This window comes from Zeus faber (assembly GCF_960531495.2).
Source record: "Zeus faber genome assembly, chromosome: 4".
Classification (NCBI taxonomy): domain Eukaryota; kingdom Metazoa; phylum Chordata; class Actinopteri; order Zeiformes; family Zeidae; genus Zeus; species Zeus faber.
The window spans coordinates 31,392,047-31,416,085 of record NC_137191.1 but is presented as its reverse complement, the minus strand read 5'-3'; the positions used below and the strand labels follow the sequence as shown (position 1 = coordinate 31,416,085).

Sequence of the window (24,039 nt, the reverse complement as noted above, 5' to 3'; positions counted from 1 at the left end):
GGCGAGCGACGCTTCCGGGTTCTCCAAAAAAAACCTTTTGCACCAAAACGATTCTCAAGGGTGACATATGAATGTATGTACATTGGAATACCATAAGGTGTGACGTTAATTGGAAACATTTATTGATTGAATAGATAAGCCCACCCCATCCAAGTATTTGAATGTATAATAATAAGCCTGGACCCCTATCTAATATCTAGTCACGAAATGGGTACATCCGAACGGGGGACATTCATCACTGTTCTACACCAGAAGGGACACGTCAGCGTCAACGAAAGCGGCACGACAACGCTTCAGGTACGCTGCCATGTTAATCAATGTGGAAGGACACACCGAGCAGAACGTCAGCGTCGCGAAAGCGGCATGACGGGGGGGGAGAGAGAGAGAGAGAGAGAAAGAGATGTGCCAAAATTGAGCCGAATCCTAAAATAAACGGCTTTAGCCTCGATTCAAGCTGACTTGTCAATCAATAGATTTTTGTAGTAGAGAAATCTGTCGATTTGTTTATAAGCTATTAATGTGTTTTATGAAATGTACAAGAATATACCCATTTCATGTTTTTCTTCATTTAATAATCAAACCACAAATAACTCATAACAAAAAATAATCAGAAAATACTTTATTACAGAAAAAGCTCAATAAATAAATAAATTGGCTTCCGATTCGAAACTGTCTGAATCAAACTGAATCGTACTTCTGTCAAACCTAGAATAGATTATAATAAGAAACCTACATTGCTTTTCTAACATAGTTTCTGATTTGTGAAAGTAATATACTACTTGTGAAACAGGAACAATGTGGATTTTACTGTATTTCTTTCACACTGGCCACATTAAACAATAAATAAATATTTCATACCCATAGCTGTCAAACCTGGCTTATAGCCAGGCATACTGTATATGTGAAGAAAAAAATATATATATATACATATATATATATATATATATATATATATATATATATATATATATATATATATATATATATATATATACATATATGTGTATATATATACACACATACATTCAGTGTATAAATATATAATATATATTTATATATATATACACATACTATATATATACATACTATATATGCATATATACTATATACTGTATGTATGTATATACTATATAAAAATATACTGCATTAATATATATACTGTATTTATACTGTGTGTTTGTGTGTGTGTGTGTGTCTGTATATATATATATATACAGTATATACACACATGTAGAAATACATACAGTATACACTGTATATACTGTATATATACATTGTATGTATGTTTTTTGGGTTTTTTTTTTAACCTGTGCTGTCAGCATGCTGGGCATACAACACAGATTATTTGTTCCATTGCACTAGGACAGAGTTAGTCTGCAGGTGGAGTTCAACTTCTCAACCTGCAATGCCACTTTTTATTCATTATTTAATCATCAAAAACTGCTGCAATAACTCTGTCTTGTGGACGAACTGTGGGATGACAAGAGCAGAGCTTTTTGTTACACGGCACTGCCACCATTGCCCCTCTTTGGAGAACTATCTTACCATGTTTTGGTCTCTGGACAACTAATAATCATTACTACCCCAAGGGGGGTAGAATCACCACAGGTGAGACAAATAAACATAGAACCAAACAACATGTACATGGAAAAAACGTAAACATAGAAACATCAGATGACAACATGTATCGACAAAACAGAGTTAATTTAGTCCAGGAAAACTGGGACAGCAATTTGGCACGTGGTCTCTTCCTGTCATAGTTATGCCAGTAAATGAGGGAGAAAGGGAGAAGGATGTAACCAGAGTCCATTTGTGTGTGTGTGTGTGTGTGTGTGTGTGTGTGTGTGTGTGTGTGTGTGTGTGTGTGTGTGTGTGTGTGTGTGTGTGTGTGTGTGTGATTTGTCTACCAGTGAGTGTACAGGACTTGTCCCATTGGTTCTGGTGTATAAGGTCAGTATTATATCGAAGCCAACCCTCAGTCCCGTGGCTATAAAGTCACCCAACAACCGCAGGAAAGCCCCAAGCACCCTGCCCTGTAGCCACAGAAGCCCCCCCAGCCCCCATAGAAGCCGGAAGCCGGCGGAGCAACACCCACGCACGTGCAGGGGTGAGGCCCGCCATACCGCAACCAGCCAGATGCCTCACCCAGGCAAGCCCCGAGTACCCATCCACGGAGTGAAGTTGACGCTGAGCGCTAGGTGTCAGGCACCAGGTGTCAGACCCGCCCCGCTCACGCTCAAAAAGCAGGTGCATTTAAAACAAAGTTTATTTTGTCAGCAGACTTAACACAGGCACTCATCTGCCCTCACCACGTGCAGACGTACGTGGCTATGTAGTGAGCTAAACACCTTCCCCAAAAGTACCCAGGGACAGGAGCTCACTTTTGGTATCTTTAATAGAAGCAGTGTAAAACTGTACTATATATGCTATATATACATACTGTATACATCTTATCGCGCATCACCGTTCTCAGTCTCGTTCCCGCAGTCTGTCAGTATTCACTACACTAGCGTTCGCAATGGCTACGCCCCCTTCCCGTAAATTAACACTGGTCCTCACTTATCCACCAATTTGCTTAACGTACTGTTCCTAGGAACGGAACTCAGTCATTAAGTGAAGAGTATCTGTATTCTAGAAGTGAAATCGAAATTTCATGACTGTCTAGTTATAATTTGAAAATGGGGAAACAGGACCTATGTTCAAGAGATTCAAGATTTTTATTTGTCACATACATATACATACTTTCATACATATATGCAGTGAAATGTAATAACCGGAGCGCCGGCGCAGGCGACCGCTAGGGGCGGCGCCACTATCGCACACCTATGTTGTTACCTATGTAATTGGACCTATATTATTTTTATGTCTTAATTAACACAACAACTACTGTTATTTCTATAAATAAATAATATTATATTTGTGAGACAGTTTTATTTAGAATATTGTAGACTTTTGAAAGAATTGTGTGCTCATTCACATAATTGTGTGATTAAGCACAGTGATTTGATAGGCTAAATATGCGATCGTTCTTAAAAGGTACAAAACCTGGACGTTTTAATTATATTTCTCTCATTGCCCCCCCCCCCCCTTAATTTTAAGTCGTTTTTAAGAAATTAAAATGCGTGATTGGGACACAAGAGAGCTCTGTTGTCCACTTTAGTTCAGCTGTTTTGAGTAAACTACGTATAACTGATGATTTTCTGTCCCAACAAGTCCCGCAATTTACTGAGAAAAAGTAAGAAGAAATTGTTGATAACAAAAACTCTTCACACACTTTTTGGGTTTTACCTTTGTCTTGAAACCACCTCCATTATAACAGAGAGAACGCGTCCTGACAGCTGAGGATGATACTGTCAGATACTGTTCCCCCTGTGTTCGATAAGAAAATGCACTCACACATATGTCAAATTCATACGGCTGGCTTGTTTCCCCACAACAGGTAAGTCCTGTGATTTTCAGCCGGATATCCCTAAATTTGTCCATTATAACAAGGAGAAGACATCCTGACAGCTAAGAATGTTACTGTCAGATACTGTTTCCCTGTGTTTATTAAGAAAGGACTCTCACAAATACTGTATGTCCAATTCATACTGGGGAGCTGCGATGGTGCTATGCAAAATCCTGACGGGGCACCAGTTAGCCCCGGCGTAGCGCCACCACTGCAGACGTGTGACTGTGAGGCAAAGTATCGTGGGGTTAAAGTAAAAGAAATAATAGAATTACCCTCGTTTTAAAAAATTCCAAATGTTGTTATGCATGAAAATTCCCGACGGAAGCGGGCCTACTACTCCCGCTGCCGGGGAATGGACTTTGGTTGTATTTCTCTGTAAAGCACATTGTGTTGGCATTGCACATTGAAATGCGCCTTATAAATAAAGTTTGACTTGACCCAGGTGTGGGTCTACTGTGCGGAGAGTCAGAAGGGCCTCTCCCCCAAGCTGTCGAGCCAGTGGGCTGGCCCTTACACTATGCTGGAACAGCTGTCCGACCTGGTGTACAGGGTGCGGCTGGTCAAAGGGAACCGGGTGGTGGCCCTCCACCATACTCGCCGCCTGCCGGCCCCTGGCTCAAACCGAGGAGGTATCGTGAGCTGAGGACCAGCTCCGAGCAACCATCACCGCTGAGTAGGAGAGCGCGAACGGTCCCACTGGTGTTCCCAGGCCCTGAGTCTGTGAGATAACCACGCCCCATAATTTGCATATAATACATGGAAATGTGGCATAATGAAATAAAGTGCCCTGAAATAAATAAATGTGGCATTATGAAATAAATGTCCGCTTCAATAAATACATGTGGAATTATGAAATAAAAGTCCCCTGAGATTAATAAAAATTGTCTTTTGAAAAACGTCCTTTTAAAAATTAAAAAAAGATGTATTTATTTATTTAACTATATTTAGTCATTTATACATTTATATTTACATTTATTTATATATTTATTGCCTAATTTATCAATTCCATGATTTATTTCATAGGAACATCTATTTATTTATACTTGCAAGAGAACACGGTCACTGATTTACTGCCAAGACGTCTTAGCCATAGAGAAACATTTTCTTAAGGGTGGCTACTTCCGAGTCACCTATACTGACACCGATATGGTCACTAATATTATCAACATTGACCTGGATGAAGCAGAAACCGCAGCTGCACCAGATAATGCCGGGCAAGAAGTTGTTTACTCACCTTGTTTGTGTAGCAAAAAAGAATTACATATCAGACAATGTTTAAACACATTGCTATAGTTTGTTCTTTTGATGTTTTGTCCAACTGTTTTGGCGAACTGTTCAGTAAAACACTTATCTTGTAATAGATGTCATGCTTTTTCCACGCACGTCACACCATCACACACGTCACACCGACTAACCTAGACCCCTAGCATTGGTGCCTGCAGCTATATTTAGGGGTCCAGCCCACAGGGCTGTAACCCTGTTGTTCCTGTCCGAATTATTATTATTATTATTTTTCTCCTTGGCATTTCCTGGCTGAAAGTGTCTGGCACACAGCAACAGCCGAACCCACGTACATGAATGAGGTGTCGTTGGATCCAGGGCATTTCAGACATCTTGTGGTCCAAGTTTGATCCACATCGAGCTGTATTTGGAGCAGGAATTTGTAAAAAACCATTGCAAAACTACCGGAATGTGGGGGTTGCCGTATCGTCAATACGCCAATGGCCTGACTTTGTGGAGCAGGGAACTTTGTGACCTAATCATCCAATTTGTTATATACGTGCAGATTGTGACTCTGGGGGACTTTCACATGGGCCGAGGTGCCCGGTGTACACTCCATCGGTCCGTAGTGGTTGTGTCACGCAGGGTTTGCGCTGGATCGAGATGACAGACAGCAAAACCCTTACTTGTGGGTGTCCCTGCCTCGAGTCGGACCAATCAGGACTAATCAGTGCCTGGGCACTGATTAGGCCGATTCAAGGCAGCTTTGCAGCCGTGGGAAAGGGAACAGTGCTGTCGTCTGCAGCCGGTGCTTGACCACGCCCCTTGGTCCACCACAGTTAGTTATAACATTAATCTTAATATATCCTCGTCAAAGTATTCACATCGGCCTATATTTAGAGTTTGACTTAGATAAAAAACGTTTTTCTCTAGGATGTGGCGCCAACATACCGGCAGTAGCTGAGTGAAGGGATCAGGGTTGGCATAGTGGGGAGGGGGTGGGATGGTGGAACAGGACGCTGACATCATTATCCAAATTGTTAAGTGCAGATTGTGGCTATGGGGCTTTCGCATTGGGTCACTTTAGGCGGTGCACTACGTTCTACACTCCATTGGCGTGTATTGCTTGCTTCGCACAGAAGCTGTGCCGGTAAGACGAGCGACAATTCAAACTGATGCTGTGTCCCAGGGGAACTCGGAAATTTGTAATTGGTGTCGGAAAACTGCAATTCATAACTAGCATGACTAACCTGGACCCCGTGCATTGCTGCCTGCAGCTATATTTATTAGCTGGACCCACGGATACGACAGAGGTCTCGTTAGAACCGGGACGTCACAGACAGCTTGTGGTTCGAGTTTCATCCATATCAATCTACATTTGGAGCATGAATTTGTTAAAAAACGATTAAATTAAACCAGTAGTAGGGGAATGTTCACGCATCGCCGACACGCCAAGGTTCTAAAACCTCCGGTCAGGTGGTGGAGCGAGATGAGTTTGTGCAGTGGGACCCTTTGTGACACCATCATCCAATTTGTTATGTTCAGGTTGGGGCGCCGAACGCATAAGTTTGGAAGGCCATAAGGGCAAATAACGTGTTAGAAATAATGTCACAAAACTATGTGTTAGGTCAAAAAGTGACCTGTGTCAAAAAGTGACGTGTTTCTGCTTGTGGCCAATGAGGGACATTGAATCAAGGAAGTCATAAATATTCATGAGGATGGCTGTGTCACGGATGTCGAACAACGACGCAAGAGACAGGCTGCGCACAAATTACTGACGTTGTGCATAAATTAATGTACGTACATGCTACGCAGTTGTTACACGACTCCTACGTATGCCGTCAAATAAATGACGTGGATGAAACGTAAGCAATGACGCGTGTGTTTTGGAAGAAGCCATTTGAATCTTTCAGTGGGGGTCGGCCGGGTCGGTGGAGTTTCTGAAGCAGGCAAGCCGAAGAAACTTGGTGATTGGCGAAATTTTCTTTTGAATTGCAACACATGTAGGGAGTGGACGAGACAAGCAGCATCAGACGATGAGGAAACAATCTGAGCAGCTCTGACAAGGTAAGATACATCACCAGCTTTATGCTGTAATGACTAACTGTTGTAGTTGTTATGCTGGCTGTATGTTGTAGATGCCTCATGCCTAGCAGGTCATGCTGTCTACCCAATCTGTGCTTTAGATTTAGCACCGTCTTTTCGAACATCCTAGGTGATTAGGATGTGATAAAACGGCTGGTGTGAGTCTTATATCCTGTGTATTATCTTTGTCCTTTACCTAAAGTTCACCTGTTGTTTTACTTGCTGTGTTTATTTCCATAACCTAGGATGCAAGCAATGGAAGCAAGTCTCCTGTGGGCGAGAGGAAGGCTTGTTGAAGTTAGCTGACCAGTTGTTGGATCTGATCAGTGAACTTCGTCAGGAGATTGTGGAAGAGCTACGACAGCCCCGTAAGTTCCCTCACTGTGATCAGTAGATAAATCATTTATTAATGGGTATATTCATAAGGCATACACTGATGCAGAGGGCAAAAATACATAAATCTATTTTCATACAAGATTGTTGAAGATATGTGTGTGTCTGTTTATGATCCACAGAGCAATGAAGTGAGAAGCAGTGTCCATACGGAAAAGGAAGGGCTGAAACAGGGGTCTGGAGTTTCTAGACAGATCTGGTGTCAAAGGGGCTTCCCTGGTGACAGACCGACACACCCAGGTTCAGAAGTTTATCGAGGAACACAAACCAGATATTGGCCACTTTTATCATGTGTGGCATTTATGTAAAGGTAGGATAATTTTGAAATGATGTTTATTGATTATTGGTCGCACAGCAAATTTTGTGCAACACTAACATTAACTGTAGAAATAAAAAACAATTATATCTTTTAAAACTGTTGACAGCACTCACCAAGAAGGTAGATTCCATTTCTAAAGTGAAGGACAGCAAGAAGGTCAACATGTGGACAAAGAGCATCAAAGATCATCTCCACTGGTCAGCATCCGGTTCATTCACTGGAGGGGAAACAGTGGAGACGGTGACATCTCTTCTGAACCACATCCTGAATGTGCATGTCTATTAAAATCCACTCTTCCCCAAGTGCCTCCACCAAGAGGTTCAAGGCTGGTACGCAACTATTCAATAGCAATTATGTCATCTCATTACAATCCTGCAATATACTCTCAGCTGCTATGCACTCATTGTCTTTTATGAATTTCTTATTCTCTTTCCCCCTCTCACAACAAAGGCAACTTACAACCTGCCGAAGGTGCAAGCGAAGAAGCGTGTTCTTGGTGATGTGGAAAAAGCTGAGCCCTCTCTACCAAACATCTGCCTTGGAGGGGTTCCACAGTGTGATTCTGCGGTTCGCACTAAATAAAACGTGGCCTTCCCATACCTAGTAAGTTTAAGTAAAGTGCAGGCCTGCCCAGTGCCACTGATAACATTTATTTGGGAATATACCAGTTTTACATATTACTTGTGTATATGCTGTTGCCCATTTATTTGCTGGTGCCAGTATCTAACACCTCAAGGCACTGGCACCACAGAAGTACAATTTATTATAACTTAACTATTTTGAAAGGAATCCTATACAAATCCTTCTCATTTCAGGCTTTACCCGGCCGCATCGCATTTCAACAAAAATTCTGTTCATGCCCAAGTGAGGACTGCAGCAGGAGAACTGCAGTTCCAAATAAAGTTTCAAAAGGCCAAGAGAGGGGAACATATACTTACTTCTTAGTTCATTCTCAATTGTCTGATGCAAGTTTTCATCTCTATACTAATATATGCATGATCCCAGACACATTTGTCCCGCTGGTGAGATTTTGGCACCACCTGAGCGACAAGGAGTAGGTCTACATTTGCCAGCGTAACAAAATTATAAACAAGCAGGAAACATAACATTTCTAACATGACTTGCAGTACGTACAGACATGGTTGAGGTCTTGTTAGAACCAGGACGTTTCAGACATCTTGTCGTTCCAGTTTGATCAAACTCGATCTAGATTTGGAGCAGAAATTTGTGAAAAACATCCGTAATTTTACCGCAAGTAGAAGAACGTTGAGGCGATTTGATTAATTTCAAGAGCGGCCTGCTTTGTGACATCATCATCCGAAGTTATACTGTATAAGTCCGAGCTTCCGCTCTCAGAACTCATTGGCATCCAGCCACTTGCGAGGGGCCACCTAGACAGACAGCTTGAGCCTTTTACAAAACCCTAAACACTAGAATTGTTCACAGATGTCTTCGCACCACAGGAAGTTCTTCTTACCTTTAGAGGAACTAGGACTGGGCGATAAAACTATCTTGGTCATTTTCACGATAAAATTTTCCATGATAACGATGACAAATTTATAAGATTTCTTTTCGATATACAGTAGAGTCCGCTTTCAGCTATCTACAAAGACACGACATGAACAGCTAATCGTCCAGCAGAGAAACAATCATGTGACACAAACAGCCAATTGTACAGCAGGAGCGCTGATGTTTCCTCCGCTTCCCCCGCACTCTCCCCGGCCGAGAGTGCGGGGGAGCCGGGCAGCGTGCAGCGGGGATGAGGCCCCCCGGAGCTGACCAGGAGGATCTTCCTACAACACCAACTTGAACTCGAACTCGCACTCCCCCCAGCCCAAGCCCGTCACGGCCCCCATCCCCGCAAAAGCAGATAGATTAAAGAAAGAATCAGATTTTCAGTGATGTCTGGTCTGACACGTTTGGAGAGAGTCACTTGTTCCACTCCAAATGTCTCCTCATATAATCACAGAGCACAGATATGGGAACCTCGGAAACCTGTAATACGTATCTATCATGACTTAACTGGATCCCATGCATTGCTGCCTGAAACTATATTTATTTTTATTATTTGAAAAATATATCTTGTTTGACATTTTAATTGGGCTAGTGTATATGCCATGATGAACAGCTCAGGATGTATAACAAATGTATTATAAATGTTCAAATTGGCACGTGGATAGATTGTTTTATGTAAATTGGTGGCTAACGGGCCGTGGGAAAAAATCGAATAAAACACGAGCTAGAAATCCAACTCCCAGAAGTCCCACGGTGTGGTATTTCCTAGGCGTTGCTAAGCCAGTTCGACCTGTGATGAGAGGGACCTGAGCGCAAACAAAATGGCGGACTTTCACGGTCGACAGGAAGTTGGCCCTTTCTCAATGTGCGTTCTTGTCTGTACTTGTGTTCTTGTGGACTTGTGAAACGTCATCAGTCGCAGCCGAAGTACTGTTCCAATTCAAAGTACGCATCAAGTCAAGTCCAGTCCAAATGCCTGGATGTGCACTTGCGCCCATTTTATCGAGGATGCATCGGTGGTGACTTGTGTAGACTTGGGACAGCCAAGTATCCCACAATGTATTTCGCAGAATGACCGTCCTGCGTCCTCCCGTTCCCGGGAGTCTGTACTACCAAGTCCGCAAGTCCGGACTTCGCGTACTTCGCGTACTTGGTATTGAGAAACGGCCGTTGTGTCACGTTCGCAGCGGAACATCTGTGTGAACATCTGCATTGCACATGTGCGTAGTTAATTTGTGGAAAGGCGAGAAGGCGACTTTACAGACTTAACTGTAAGATATGGAAACGTTTGTTTTCTTTTCTATTTCTATTCTTTTGTATTTCCTATTCTATTTTTTTTATTAGATTTTGTCTATCAAACTTTAATATACGGAAGAATCCAGCGAGCGTAGGCCACTCTGTAGGCTGTGTGTTACTGATTAAAAGCACTTAAAAAAACAATCGAAAATAACCCGAAATAATTCGTGCCCACCGCAATAGCCACTTACAATGTATAACTCCTCCTCTGAATGCCAATGCACAAGGCACATTTTTACTTTACATTTTACTTCCACTTTTAAGCTTTACCTTTCACTAAGTAAAATTCTATTTTATTCTATTTATTTATATTTTTTATAATTTTTATTTATTTTGATATTTTATATGTATATGGGTATACACATATGTATATGTGAGTGTATCTGTATATATGTGTGTATGTGTGTGTATATATGTGTATATATATATATATATAAAAATATATGTGTATATATGTGTGTATTTATATATATATATATATATATATATATGTGTGTGTATATATGTATATATATGTGTATGTATATGTGTATATGTGTATATATGTATATATATGTATGTATATATATATATATATATATATATATATATATATATATTAGTAATTTAAAAAACAGTTTTTGTAAATTATTTGTGTTTTGTCATGTATGTCATTGCTGCTGCAACACTGGATTTTCCCTTTGGGGATTAATAAAGTACCTTTATCTTTTTGTCATATGAGATATATATATTATTATTATTTTTTTTTTTTTTTTTTTTTTTTTTTGTTTGTTTGTTTATTTATTAATTTTTTTAATAGATAAACTGTGTGGTCAGTCTTTTACCCCTCTGGACAAAAAGTGCACCATCTCAGACAGCACAGGGAATCATTGGATCATTTGCAAACTGTTTTTCAGATAATCATCCAGATCAAAATCCTGGAGGCCAAAGGACAAACACAGTACCAAGCAGAGGTCACCTCAGCCAGAGGGAGACAGGTTTTAACCTGAGATGAAAATAATATTGTTATTGCACTGCAAGTCATTTGTTTGATAAGAATAATTTGATGAATGAATAAATTGATAACAGTGAGTTGTAGTGATGGGTGATGATCCTCATGCCAGAGTCCTCTCTCCATGTACATGTCTAAGAAATAAGACTTGTACACATATCTGAATCAACGCATCCATCCATGTAACTGAGGGGGATCATCTTTTTGGCCTTTCTTCTTGACCTGGAAGTATAGAGGTCCTGAAGGGTGGACAGGTCACAAACAATGATCCTCTCTGCTCTGATGACCTGTTGAATCTGGCCTTATCCTGGACATTGACCAGACACACACTTTTATTGAGTTTTTATCTAGTTTTTACTATCATTGACTAACTGCTTGTGTTCCTCGCTGATGTGTGTAAACTTGGGTAACACTTTCAATTACACTCATTTTTTTGTAGGTTAAATGTGCTGTAGTTTGACCCCAAAATTAAAGATGTCTGTTTATTTTGACATAATAGCTGGTTAATTTTGATTTTAACAATAGAGGATGCAATAAAAGTGCTAAGGGTCACTATGCTTCATCAGTAGCTCCAGTGCCTATTTACATTGTTTAGTAAATTCTTTATAAGAAATTGTTTAATAAATAAATTTGATCGAAACATTAAACTTTGTAAAGCTTTATTGAAATAACTTTATATAGGTCCATTTTTTAGGGTCGGTTGACTTTTAAAATATATTTCTAATGAATAAACTTTGTATTGTGAAAAAATGTGTGTGTGTGTGTGTGTGTGTGTGTGTGTGTGTGTGTGTGTGTGTGTGTGTGTGTGTGTGTGTGTGTGTGTGTGTGTGTGTATATTCTGACACGCCGAATAAAATAACTACAACTCCCAGAAGCCCCGCGAGGTGGTACTTCCTGGTAGAGCGGGCGGCCATATTTGATTCTATTATGCTGTTCTGGTTACGACAACTAGTTCAGCCAGTTTCTTGACAAAAACGGTGTTTTCTGCTGGATTACAGCAAGCTTTATAGGTTAACCTACGACGGAAAATAGCGGTATCTTTAGTATAAACTGTTATCTCGTGTAGTCCACGATGAATCCCGAATAGTAAGTGTCAATTTCGGTGACTTTAAAGCTTTGGTCGAGCTGTCAGTTTAGCTGATTTAAAATGCTAATGGCTAAGCTAACGCTAGCCAGTGAGTCTTTTACTGTATACAAAATGAACGTCAGCTGCTTTGTCTCCCGTGTCAGCTAGCTTAGCTTAGTCATTGTTGTTGGTATTTCACTTCTAATATCACACATTTCTAATGTCTAATTAAAAATAAAGTTTAAAACTGGTTTGTATACGTTGTTTTGTTCTCGACGAACGAGTTTTGAATTGGCGTTAGCTAGCTGGCTTAGTTGAGTTAGTATTAGCAACATAGGGTAATGCGATGGGGTTTAAGTTAGTAAGTTCCTTCTAGAAGGAAACACTTAATACTCTGTGTAGATGGAAAATAATCGTCTCGTAGTGTCGGTGGCACAACTGTCAACTGGGTGTAGGAATGTAAGAAAGAAGTAATACATAATTAACATTGAATATACATTTACATATAGTATGTATTCATTTGATATACATATTATATACAAAATAATACTAAACAAATATACATATATACCATTATATGTTTTATATTTCTGTTATTATTATTATAGTATATTTTGTTAATTTAGTGTATATGTTTTACTCCGTACTTATGTTACGGTGTCGGTGTGATTAATTATGTTTTTTGTTTTTTGTTTTTTTTTGTCGATAAGCAAGTGGGGTACTGCACTATTTGTCAAGCCAAAAAAAAAGTTTTTCTTTAACCTTCACAGTGACTATTTATTCAAACTGCTTCTGATCGGCGATTCTGGTGTCGGGAAGTCATGTCTCCTCCTGCGGTTTGCAGTAAGTGTCAGGATTTTTTTGTTCTTGTTGCGTGCGAGAAACGCTAATGTTACATAATTGGTGATTATATAGGATTTTTCCCTGGCATGGTCAGATAACACTGAACATTTACAACTCTCCCCTGCCTCGATTGGCGTGTGTTTATTAGGATGATACCTACACAGAGAGCTATATCAGCACCATCGGCGTGGATTTCAAGATCAGGACCATAGAACTTGATGGAAAGACTATTAAACTTCAGATTGTAAGTATGTCCTAATAGGACTACATTTTTACACATAAATAGGACTTATTATGATATATTTCATAGAAATCATACTGTTTCTGTTGTTGGGTCTTGTGGTCTCAACCGCCGACTGACTACTTCTACATTGCTTGCACAGTGGGACACGGCTGGTCAGGAGCGCTTCCGTACCATCACTTCCAGTTACTACAGAGGAGCTCATGGAATTATAGTTGTGTATGATGTCACAGATCAGGTCAGTACCTTCCTTTCCTATTTTTTGTTACACTTTTATCACTTGCTTTCTTATTTCCCAAGAACAAAGTATGTGCGTTAAAATCAGTTTGTGGATCCATTAAAAGATACAGAGGGTTGTGCTAACTCCTACCAAGGTTCGACGTATTCTCCAAGTGGCCCAATAGACTGAAGATGGCACAAACACTTTTCAGGGAGTGGTTCAGTACCCCTGAGTGACAGCATTAATTAAAATGTAAATGCAAAATAATAATGATGATAATAATTATACATTTTATTTATTTTATTTATGTGATATAATCACATAGACAAAATAAATCACATACTAAAATACAACAATGCATACAATAGTCAATGTCAATTCCTTAAATGTAATGAAAAACAATTGAACGATATAATTCTGTACATATAACTTGCACAACAATACCAGCATCTGCTTTATTTAAATGCATAATGTGCTGGATGTCTTTGCAATACTGCACACTATTCAGGACAGTTTGAGATTATTTGAATATTGTAACAGCTGTTTCTACTTCATTCTGTGTCTGTTTTCTAGTTGGGTAAGTGCTAGCATCAGTCTGATCACAGGTGTCTTATTTTGAAGCCGTGGCAGGAAAGGTCACACTTCCCTTGCTGCTGGCAACTTTCAACATAAAAAATAATGACTATTAAATGAGGGAAATATGACTTGAACTAAACTTTCCAGATGCTATCATGCCCTCTATGCCACCATGCCAAATTCCAATATTTGTAATTCAATGGTTGAATATCAATTTGGGTATTGAAATTAATATAATACTGTTCATCCCTAGTGTTTATTACACTAGTTCTGTGCCCGTTCAAAACATGCCTGGTCGGAACGGGCTGAATTGTAGGGGTGGGCAGATCGATACTAAAATAATCAATACTACGTCTTGTTTTGAAGATCCATACTAGCGTCAGTAGGATCGATACCGAAAAAGGGATCCGTTTCTCTCAAAATATTTCCTCACTTGCGTTTGCTTGGTGCCCGTCACTGTATGGTGAATGGGACATCCTTTCCGCATGCACGTTACGTGAATGCCCACACGCAACGCTGGCAGAAAAGGGATCAGTGAAAGTGATCTGCTGCGTGTCCCCATTCACTATTTCTAAAAACAAAACCAATAATAACAATTTATTTTGGGCTTGTTCTGGCCCTGGTATTACTTGGGATGGGATTGAAACAAATTTTGCGGTATCGCAATCCTCTACCGCACTGTTTGGAACAGGCTGCACTGTGGATGTAAGTGACCAAGGGCGCTGAAGCCCCGCGCCGCTGCTGCGCAGAGCAAGTGACTTGCTAGTTGCTTGGTTATTCAAAGTTTATGAATATTATGTGTGTCACGTGTCCAAGTTGCACTCGTAATACACCTGCCACATGTGAAGTACATTGGATGAACGGTTGTCGTGATAATCGAAGGACTACATACAGAGATTCCATCCTTTATGGTTAGATGAAAGGAAAATTTTCCACCATTTGGAGTCGACACAAGTGATTGGCGTCAGAATCCTTTCAATTAATCCGGCATTGAGAGAATAGCTTCAGCCGAGTGCCGTGCAACGGGGCGATTGCGACCACGTTCTGTGGTGTGGTGGTTTTTAATTTTAGCTTAAAGAAGAGGCCAAGGTAAGTGTGGCCACTTTGGTCCATAATTGATATGACGCTAATTGTGTAATGTTAATAAGTCTCTCGAAAAACTGCATTTTGTTGCTGGTGACAACTTTTCATTACATTTACAGTTAGAAAAATAAGGCGGCAACACTTAGAGTGAGTGGAACTTGGCTCAGTTTCCCCTCAGACACTGACATTGGTATTAATAGCCTCCCCTACTGTCTGGTGTCAGGAGTCGTTCAACAATGTGAAACAGTGGCTACAGGAGATCGACCGCTACGCCAGCGAGAACGTCAACAAGCTCCTAGTAGGCAACAAGTGTGACCTGACAACAAAGAAAGTGGTGGACTATACTACAGCCAAGGTAGGAGGCTATGCATGTCTTCCACAAAGAGGTCAGTCATTCTCATGAAACCACCATAAAATATGTCCAAAATAAATCGCTACACATATTCACAGAGAATGTTAAATAATTAATTAACATATTAAGGTACATAATGCCTACTACAGGGCTCGACATTAACCCCTGCCCGCTTGCATGGGCCATGTAAACCCTGTAGTTGGGCACGTGGAAAGCCTCATGCAGTTGTCCGAACGGGCAAAGGAAAAATAAATGTGATCTCTAATGTAACGTCAGCTCGAGCCGCAGGAGCCAGAGCTTGCATCTTGTGCATTCTAATAATTTAAAGATATTGCGCTCCGATTCAATAAAACTGACATTTTACAATATGTCCACTTGAGAGGGCAGAACAGAGCATCAGCAGCTTGTGAGAGGTGCCGGTACGCGTTCCATAAGAGTAGGTAACGTTATGGATACGATGTGGATTTTGTTTTCAAAGATAAGATAATAATGTTAAACAGAAGATGATGCTGTGATATGATGAGTTGAATAAGGAAAAAAGTCTTATTAGAGAAGAATGTACCGAGCGGACACAGATGTGGTGGACGGAGGAGAACAGACACTTACAGTAGTGTTGAAAAGGATTCGTCGTAAATTATTCTAATTGTACAAATCCCTGTGGGTTTCATAAATCTTCTTTTTTTTTTTTTTTTTTTTTACCTATGCTGTCAGCATGCTTGGGCATACAACACAGAGTATGTGTATGCCATTACATTCAGGACAGAGTTAGTCTGCAAGTGGAGTTAAAAGTTCTCAACCTGCAATGCAACTCTTAATTAATTCTTAAATCATCAAGAACTGCTGCAATAACTCTGTCTGTTATGGCATTTTTTAATAGGCCTACATTTTCCATTTCGGATGAGTAAATTTGACTGTCGAGCAAGTAAAACATCTCAGTCAAGCGCTAATGTAAAGCCCTGCACTATATGGCCCACTTGGTTGTTTTTTACTATAATATTATATTTGTGGGGGTTTTTTCAGCATTTTTCTGATTTAAGAAAAATAAATAGATAAATAAAAATAAAAACATACATTGCCATAACTCGTCCGGACAATTAAAGATGGCCGTTACGGTCGTTAATGCACCATAGCTTAACTAAGCTTAGCGTAAAATGGCGGAACACCCAATCACCGTGCAAAAATGTATACTCAATCACTACATTTCCTCAATGCTCTTAATACTGTAATGTTTAAAATTAATATTTCTTTAAAAAAATATTCGATACTACCCTACATTGCCGTTACAATGTATTTTTGGTGGGTGGGTGGGTGTGTGGGTGTGTGTGTGTGTGTGTGTGTGTGTTAGGTGTTGTGTACCTTAATATTTTAATGAATTATTTCACATTCTCTGTTAATATGCAGGGCTCAACACTAACTTTTACACATGGTTGCCGAAACTGAAAATATGATTGCCGTTTTAAGTCATATATTTTGTGTAATTAAGATAATATGCAGTTATACTTCAGCTTAATAATGAAAACGTGACATGAAAGAATGTTTAAAAGCTTAATTACAGTAACTGAACAAAATTCTTTGTAGTTTGCATTTTATTTGATACTTTACAAAATGTGAATGTTCAGAGGGGAAGAAACAAGTCAAGACAGTCAACAGCTGTGATAACTCGAACTCCTCTGGTCACACTCTGCCTGTTCACAATTAGCCCCTGTCTCTCTCTTACACCCACATGTATATGCTCACACACAGATAATAAAAATCTTAACAGTCGTTTTTGTCCGCACATTGTTAACAACTACTACATGCCTGTGCAAAGTCTTAGACAAGTTAACAGCACAATTTAACAAATGTCAATGATTCAGTCCTTTGTTCTACAATGTAAGATGAAACTGTCAGTTAATGTCATACACTGGGGCAAGACGCTCTTTGTAATGCAGTTGCAGAGCCCTGAAGCCCTGCATGTCCGTGTCGCATGTCCAAAAAGCACCAAATTCAGGGCAACCGGTCAACAGTTACTGTCGAGACCTGATGTGTATCAATTTATTTGGGACCCAGGAGTGTTATAATTATCATGACAATGGCTGCTGAATTCCAATAAAACGAAACACCCCAATTATGTATAATGGATACAAGGTTGCCACTGGAGAAATTGTGGAGTTCGAAAAGGAGTCATTTTGTTTTTGTTTGTTTTTCAGGCTTACATATACTATAAATTCTTACTTTCCGACTGCCTGCCACTACAAATGACTCATAGGTGTGCTTGAGAGATATTGATGTCTGTTCTTCTATGGCCAAATTACCGAGGCCCGTAGTGACTCCGGCTCCTCCTCCAGGGAGAAGAGACCCAGACTGGGACAGCTTCTTTCCTCGGGATAATTACACAATTTGATCATTTTATTTTACTCCTCCAATCTTTATCCTTTGTTGTGAGATTTTAGAAAGCGCCCCCAGACAATGGAAAAGAAAAAAAATCCAAGCCTAATTAAGCAAATGCTTTAACCCGAACCTCTGCGCTGCAGCCGGTAAGACCCCGGTGCTTTGTCCCAGACTGTGTTTGCAAAGACAGCAAATTAGTTCAATGTCCTTCAGCTTGCCGGTTGCGTCCGGTTAAAAACCAGAAGAATCCCATATAGGGGCGCATGGAGAAGCGCATCGGAGCATGTGACATATCACCCAACCCTATAGTCTGAGACTATTCATCAAGTTATGGTAATTTCAGATGTGATTATTTTGTTGTATATTTTGCTCCAGTAACACATATAGTATCTTCAAGATGTTAGACAACAAAAGTGTTGCACGGCATGTCGTCACTCGCCTTCCGTCACTCTCATCCAATTGAATATTTGACCAGAGCTAGCTGTCGCACAGACAGCCGACCTAATATTTCTGCCCACCAAGTCTTATTGCTGGCTCCCCTTGGCCTCCGTCTCTTTCATCAGGAGTTTGCAGACAACCTGGGGATCCCCTTCCTGGAGACCAGCGCCAAAAGCGCCACCAATGTGGAGCAGGCCTTCATGACCATGGCCGCCGAGATCAAGAAGCGAATGGGGCCCGGCGCCACGTCCGGCACTGCCGAGAAGTCAAACGTCAAGATCCAGAGCAAGCCGGTCAACACCTCCTCTGGGGGCTGCTGCTGAGAGCATGTGACCCCCTCCCCCCCTCCACGACCAGTCTCTAAACGTTAGGATGCTCCACAGGAATACACGGATAGCTAGAGAAAGAGGGAAAGGAATAGGAGTCGGGAGACTTTGATCAGAGCTGTGTGTGTGTGTGTGTGTGTGTGTGTGTGTGTGTGTGTGTGTGTGTGTGTGTGTGTGTGTGTGTGTGTGTGTGTGTGTGTGTGTGTGTGTGTGTGTGTGTGTGTGTGTGTGTGTGTGTGACCACGCCTAACCCTTCAAACATGATCAACAATAGGACACCTACACTACTCACTGGCTTATTTTTGCATACTTTACAAAAAACGTACATAAAAATCAACATACACAAAGGCTCAATAAGTATTCCTCCACTGTAATTTCTATTTTGAACAATGTTAATCAATGAAAGAAAACACAGGTATAGTCTTTTTTTTTTTTTTCCCCACCCCCCTAATTATTTTCCTTCAGATTTGGTAGACGGAGTCACTTTTCTAAACTTGGTTGTGTTTTTATGGGGGGGTCCACGGGCGCTCAGCATGACTTTGGCCTGAACCTTCCTTTACCACAAATTTGTAAGCACTTCAAAATGAAGCACATGCTTAGAAACAACAACATCCCAGCATTATGCATGTTAGCAGAACTGATTACATTCTCTCTCTCTTTGCCTCTATCTCTCTTAATGCATCCGGAATGCAGTTGTATAATTATGTGGCTTCTCGGGCCCCAGTACATGATAGAAACGCCCCCAAATGTCACATGGTCCAGCATAGCATCACACTTTTGCCCCCATCACACCCCGTTAAAGACAAAATAAGGACAACAATGTGCCAGTGCCTTTGTGGCGGAGTTTTTACATTACATAATGCCTTTGGTGCGTCTGCCCACATTAGGTGGCTTGCTCTTAATCTTTAGAGAATTAACTTTGTATGATATTAGTAAAAAATCCTGTGTGTGTTTGTATGTGTGTATGTGTGTGTGTGTGTATGTATATATATGTGTATATATATATATGTATATATATATGTGTGTGTGTGTGTGTGTGTGTGTATATATATATATATATATACATACATACACACACACACACACACACACACACACATATATATATATATACACACATACATATATATATATCTCCACACACACATACACATATATATATATACACACACTGTGTTTGCTCTGCTGATATAAATGACAGACCATAAGCATGTGCTACATTGGGAAGCGTGACGTCGGCAATGTTTATTGGTCTTAATAGTTTCTCAAACCAACAGCACAACAACTGGAAAGAACAAGGAAGACACCATCCAAGCTACGAGAATAATCTATAAACTGTATATATTTATACATAAATGTAAGAAGTGATTTGCAAATTCCGTAGAGAAGCGAGTGAAACTATGCTATCACAATGAGTAGCTGGAGTTTGTTATCTCGGCACGTGATTAAGTGGCTGACATGACATTTTTTTTGTGGCACAATGTCTACTATTAAACAATGAAGGAAATCTTTGATAACCACTGGTCGTGTTGGTGTTATTTTTGCTTCTTCAGTGCACTTGCGCTGCACCCACAGCATAAGCCTTCGTCACCAGCCGTTTTCTGCGTTCCACTTCTGTAAGCTGTGAGGAATGATGATCTTTGGCCTAGACTGAACCACGTCATTGAACAGCAGTTGCAGGTTTCCACCAGCAGAGTGGAGTGTTGATCTCAAGTTGTATTGCTATTGCGTCTGCACTAACTTGAATATTTATTTTTACCATTTTCATTAAACCTTTATTTACATAGTAGAGTACCTCCCTTCCCTAAATTACAAATGAGCTGTCGTTTGTATTGTTAGTCCTGCTAAATACTCAAGTTATATTGCACTGTGAAACACAGGCTTCATTTGGCCTAACCCTCTTCATAAATGGGGATGGTAGCTCAGGAGGTAGAGCTGGTTGTCTAGTGATCTAAAGGTTGCTGGTTGGATCCCAGGCTCCTACTGCTAGCATGCTGTAGTGTCCTTGAGCAAGACCCTTAACCCCTAATTGCTCCTGATGGCTGCGTCCGTCGGTCTTTGAACAATTGTAAGTCGCTTTGGATAAAAGTGTCTGCTAAATGACTAAATGTAATAAACAAGGCAGCTACTGTTTATTGATTTTTTTTGTAACCTGGCATGTGGCCTGAAAACTACCTGACGAGTCATCCTGAGTTTTGGAAGCCGTTGTGGGCTGCTTCGTAAATATCTGGCCTCTTCTGAGCAGTAACAATGAATTGACAGCCCCGCCTCATCTTCCTACAAAAAAAACATCCACATGCTGCACAGTCCAACAGAGCCACCCTCTATAAGAGACTGACCCTGCAAACTCTTTAAATTCACCCTAATTATTTTTTTCACAAGCCCACTTAAATTGTGTCAAGCAAGTGTTCCCTTTTTTTAAATGCAGAGTAAGTTTTACCACATTAGTTAGCTTGCCGCTCAACAGTCTCATCTCTCCAGGCACAACCCCAATTTGCCTTTGCCTTTGCCTGGACATAACACACACAGTGAGTGTCGACCAGACCTGAAGCGGACAAAGAGTGAGATTTTTTGGGGGAGTGGGGGAAGCAGGGTGATGTGGAAAGAAGCAGAGTTTCTGTGTCTTTGAGGGTCGGGGAGGAGGGTGGTTGGGTCAGCTGGGCCTGCTTGCCAGCTTTATTTGTTCTCGGTTGCTGGGCAGTGTCCGGGGGAAGGGGGGTGGAGGGTTAAGGCGACAGCCTCTACAGCTGTCACAGATGCTCCCCCACTCTGTGGAGAAGAAGGGGGACAGAAGATGAGGGGGGTGGTCCATGTGTGAAGTTCACTCAGACAATAGTGTGCACACTTCACAAAAAGCCCAGCTGATCTGAAAGTGCAAGTGAATGGGCCCCTTGGATGTCAGCCAGGGCCCCGCGACTCTCTCTCACTGTCTCACTCTCTCTTTGAGCCACAGCCATGTTCACTGGAGAACGAAGCTGTGCTGACACTTTCATTTTTTTTATTTTTTTTTTTTACTTAGAGTAGGTTTGGTTGGGGCCCGGATGGGTTCCACTTTGGCTGCCCAGACAATCTCTGTTCAGACAATAGATACGGGCAGTTAAGGTTAAACCCTGCGGCACCTTTCAACCCAGGTTTCATTGTAAACTTGGTTCCCATCTTTTATAACTGTTCGTAGCAACAGCCTCTCTAAACACTTGACTATTGAGACACCACCCTGCTACAGCTTCTCACTGTGCGTACATCCAGTCAAACGGGGCTGATGTTTAAGTCTGAAAGAAATGTTCTATGTTAGATATTTATTCTTTATGTTATACTAGCGAGGTCAATCACAAACTGGATCATCAGGTATTTCAATTTTCTGTTGTTTTTTTTTTAACTGTTTGCACTTCCATAAATCAGCTATGCTAACCCAAGAGACAAGAAACACAATGTTCCTACTGGCAACCCGCTGTAGCCAACATTACACTTTGGATGCACTGCGGCACTTACAAAAAGTAATTGAGAATAAAATGTGATGTAACTCATTCAAAACATGCTCAAAAAATACAATGAGACGTGTTGCTATAATTTTAGTTTTCTGCTTTCGAAAAGGAGATTCAGTACATACATATATATATATATATATATATATACATATTTTTTTTTTTTAAGGCTTGAACGTTTGCGCCATTGGGATTTTTGCCAGTGGGGCAAAAAAGTATTTAGTCAGCCACCAATTGTGCAAGTTCTCCCACTTAAAAAGATGAGAGAGGCCTGTTATTTTCATCATAGGTATACCTCAACTATGAGAGACAAAATGAGAAAAAAGAATCCAGAAAATCACATCACAAGAATTTATTTGCAAATTATGGTGGAAAAAAAGTATTTGGTCAATAACAAAAGTTAATCTCAATACTTTGTTATATACCCTTTGTTTGCAATGACAGAGGTCAAATGTTTTCTGTAAGTCTTCACAAGGTTTTCACACACTGTTGCTGGTATTTTGGCCCATTCCTCCATGCAGATCTCCTCTAGAGCAGTGATGTTTTGGGGCTGTCGCTGGGCAACACGGACTTTCAACTCCCTCCAAAGATTTTCTATGGGGTTGAGATCTGGAGACTGGCTAGGCCACTCCAGGACCTTGAAATGCTTCTTACGAAGCCACTCCTTCGTTGCCCGGGCGGTGTGTTTGGGATCATTGTCATGCTGAAAGACCCAGCCACGTTTCATCTTCATCTTCAATGCCCTTGCTGATGGAAGGAGGTTTTCACTCAAAATCTCACGATACATGGCCCCATTCATTCTTTCCTTTACACAGATCAGTCGTCCTGGTCCCTTTGCATAAAAACAGCCCCAAAGCATGATGTTTCCACCCCATGCTTCACAGTAGGTATGGTGTTCTTTGGATGCAACTCAGCTTTCTTTCTCCTCCAAACACGACAAGTTGAGTTTTTACCAAAAAGTTCTATTTTGGTTTCATCTGACCATATGACATTCTCCCAATCCTCTTCTGGATCATCCAAATGCTCTCTAGCAAACTTCAGACGGGCCTGGACATGTACTGGCTTAAGCCGGGGGACACATCTGGCACTGCAGGATTTGAGTCCCTGGCGGCGTAGTGTGTTACTGAAGGTAGCCTTTGTTACTTTGGTCCCAGCTCTCTGCAGGTCATTCACTAGGTCCCCCCGTGTGGTTCTGGGATGTTTGCTCACCGTTCTTGTGATCATTTTGACCCCACGGGGTGAGATCTTGCGTGGAGCCCCAGATCGAGGGAGATTATCAATGGTCTTGTATGTCTTCCATTTTCTAATAATTGCTCCCACAGTTGATTTCTTCACAACAAGCTGCTTACCTATTGCAGATTCAGTCTTCCCAGCCTGGTGCAGGTCTACAATTTTGTTTCTGGTGTCCTTTGACAGCTCTTTGGTCTTGGCCATAGTGGAGTTTGGAGTGTGACTGTTTGAGGTTGTGGACAGGTGTCTTTTATACTGATAACGAGTTCAAACAGGTGCCATTAATACAGGTAACGAGTGGAGGACAGAGGAGCCTCTTAAAGAAAAAGTTACAGGTCTGTGAAAGCCAGAAATTTTGCTTGTTTGTAGGTGACCAAATACTTATTTTACCGAGGAATTTACCAATTAATTCATTAAAAATCCTACAATGTGATTTCCTGGATTCTTTCCCCCCATTCTGTCTCTCATAGTCGAAGTATACCTATGATGAAAATTACAGGCCTCTCTCTTCTTTTTAAGTGGGAGAACATGCACAATTGGT

General features: G+C 40.8%; 1 protein-coding gene across 1 annotated transcript; it reads left to right on the top strand.

Annotated features, from left to right (window-relative positions):
* Positions 1-12,209: 12,209 nt before the first annotated feature.
* LOC307229639 (ras-related protein ORAB-1) lies at positions 12,210-20,306 on the top strand. The gene is made up of 6 exons (XM_079999665.1): positions 12,210-12,357; positions 13,108-13,180; positions 13,329-13,424; positions 13,564-13,659; positions 15,524-15,655; positions 18,586-20,306. Exons 1-6 carry the CDS (start codon positions 12,344-12,346, stop codon positions 18,781-18,783), a joined length of 609 nt encoding a protein of 202 aa, XP_079855791.1. The 5' UTR covers positions 12,210-12,343; the 3' UTR covers positions 18,784-20,306.
* Positions 20,307-24,039: the final 3,733 nt, after the last annotated feature.

Bases quoted from the DNA above. Each gene is read 5' to 3' on its own strand.
- LOC307229639 (XM_079999665.1), top strand. The intron at 13,181-13,328 runs GTAAGTGTCAGG...TGTGTTTATTAG, and splicing joins GTCTCCTCCTGCGGTTTGCA to GATGATACCTACACAGAGAG. The intron at 15,656-18,585 runs GTAGGAGGCTAT...CTCTTTCATCAG, and splicing joins TGGACTATACTACAGCCAAG to GAGTTTGCAGACAACCTGGG.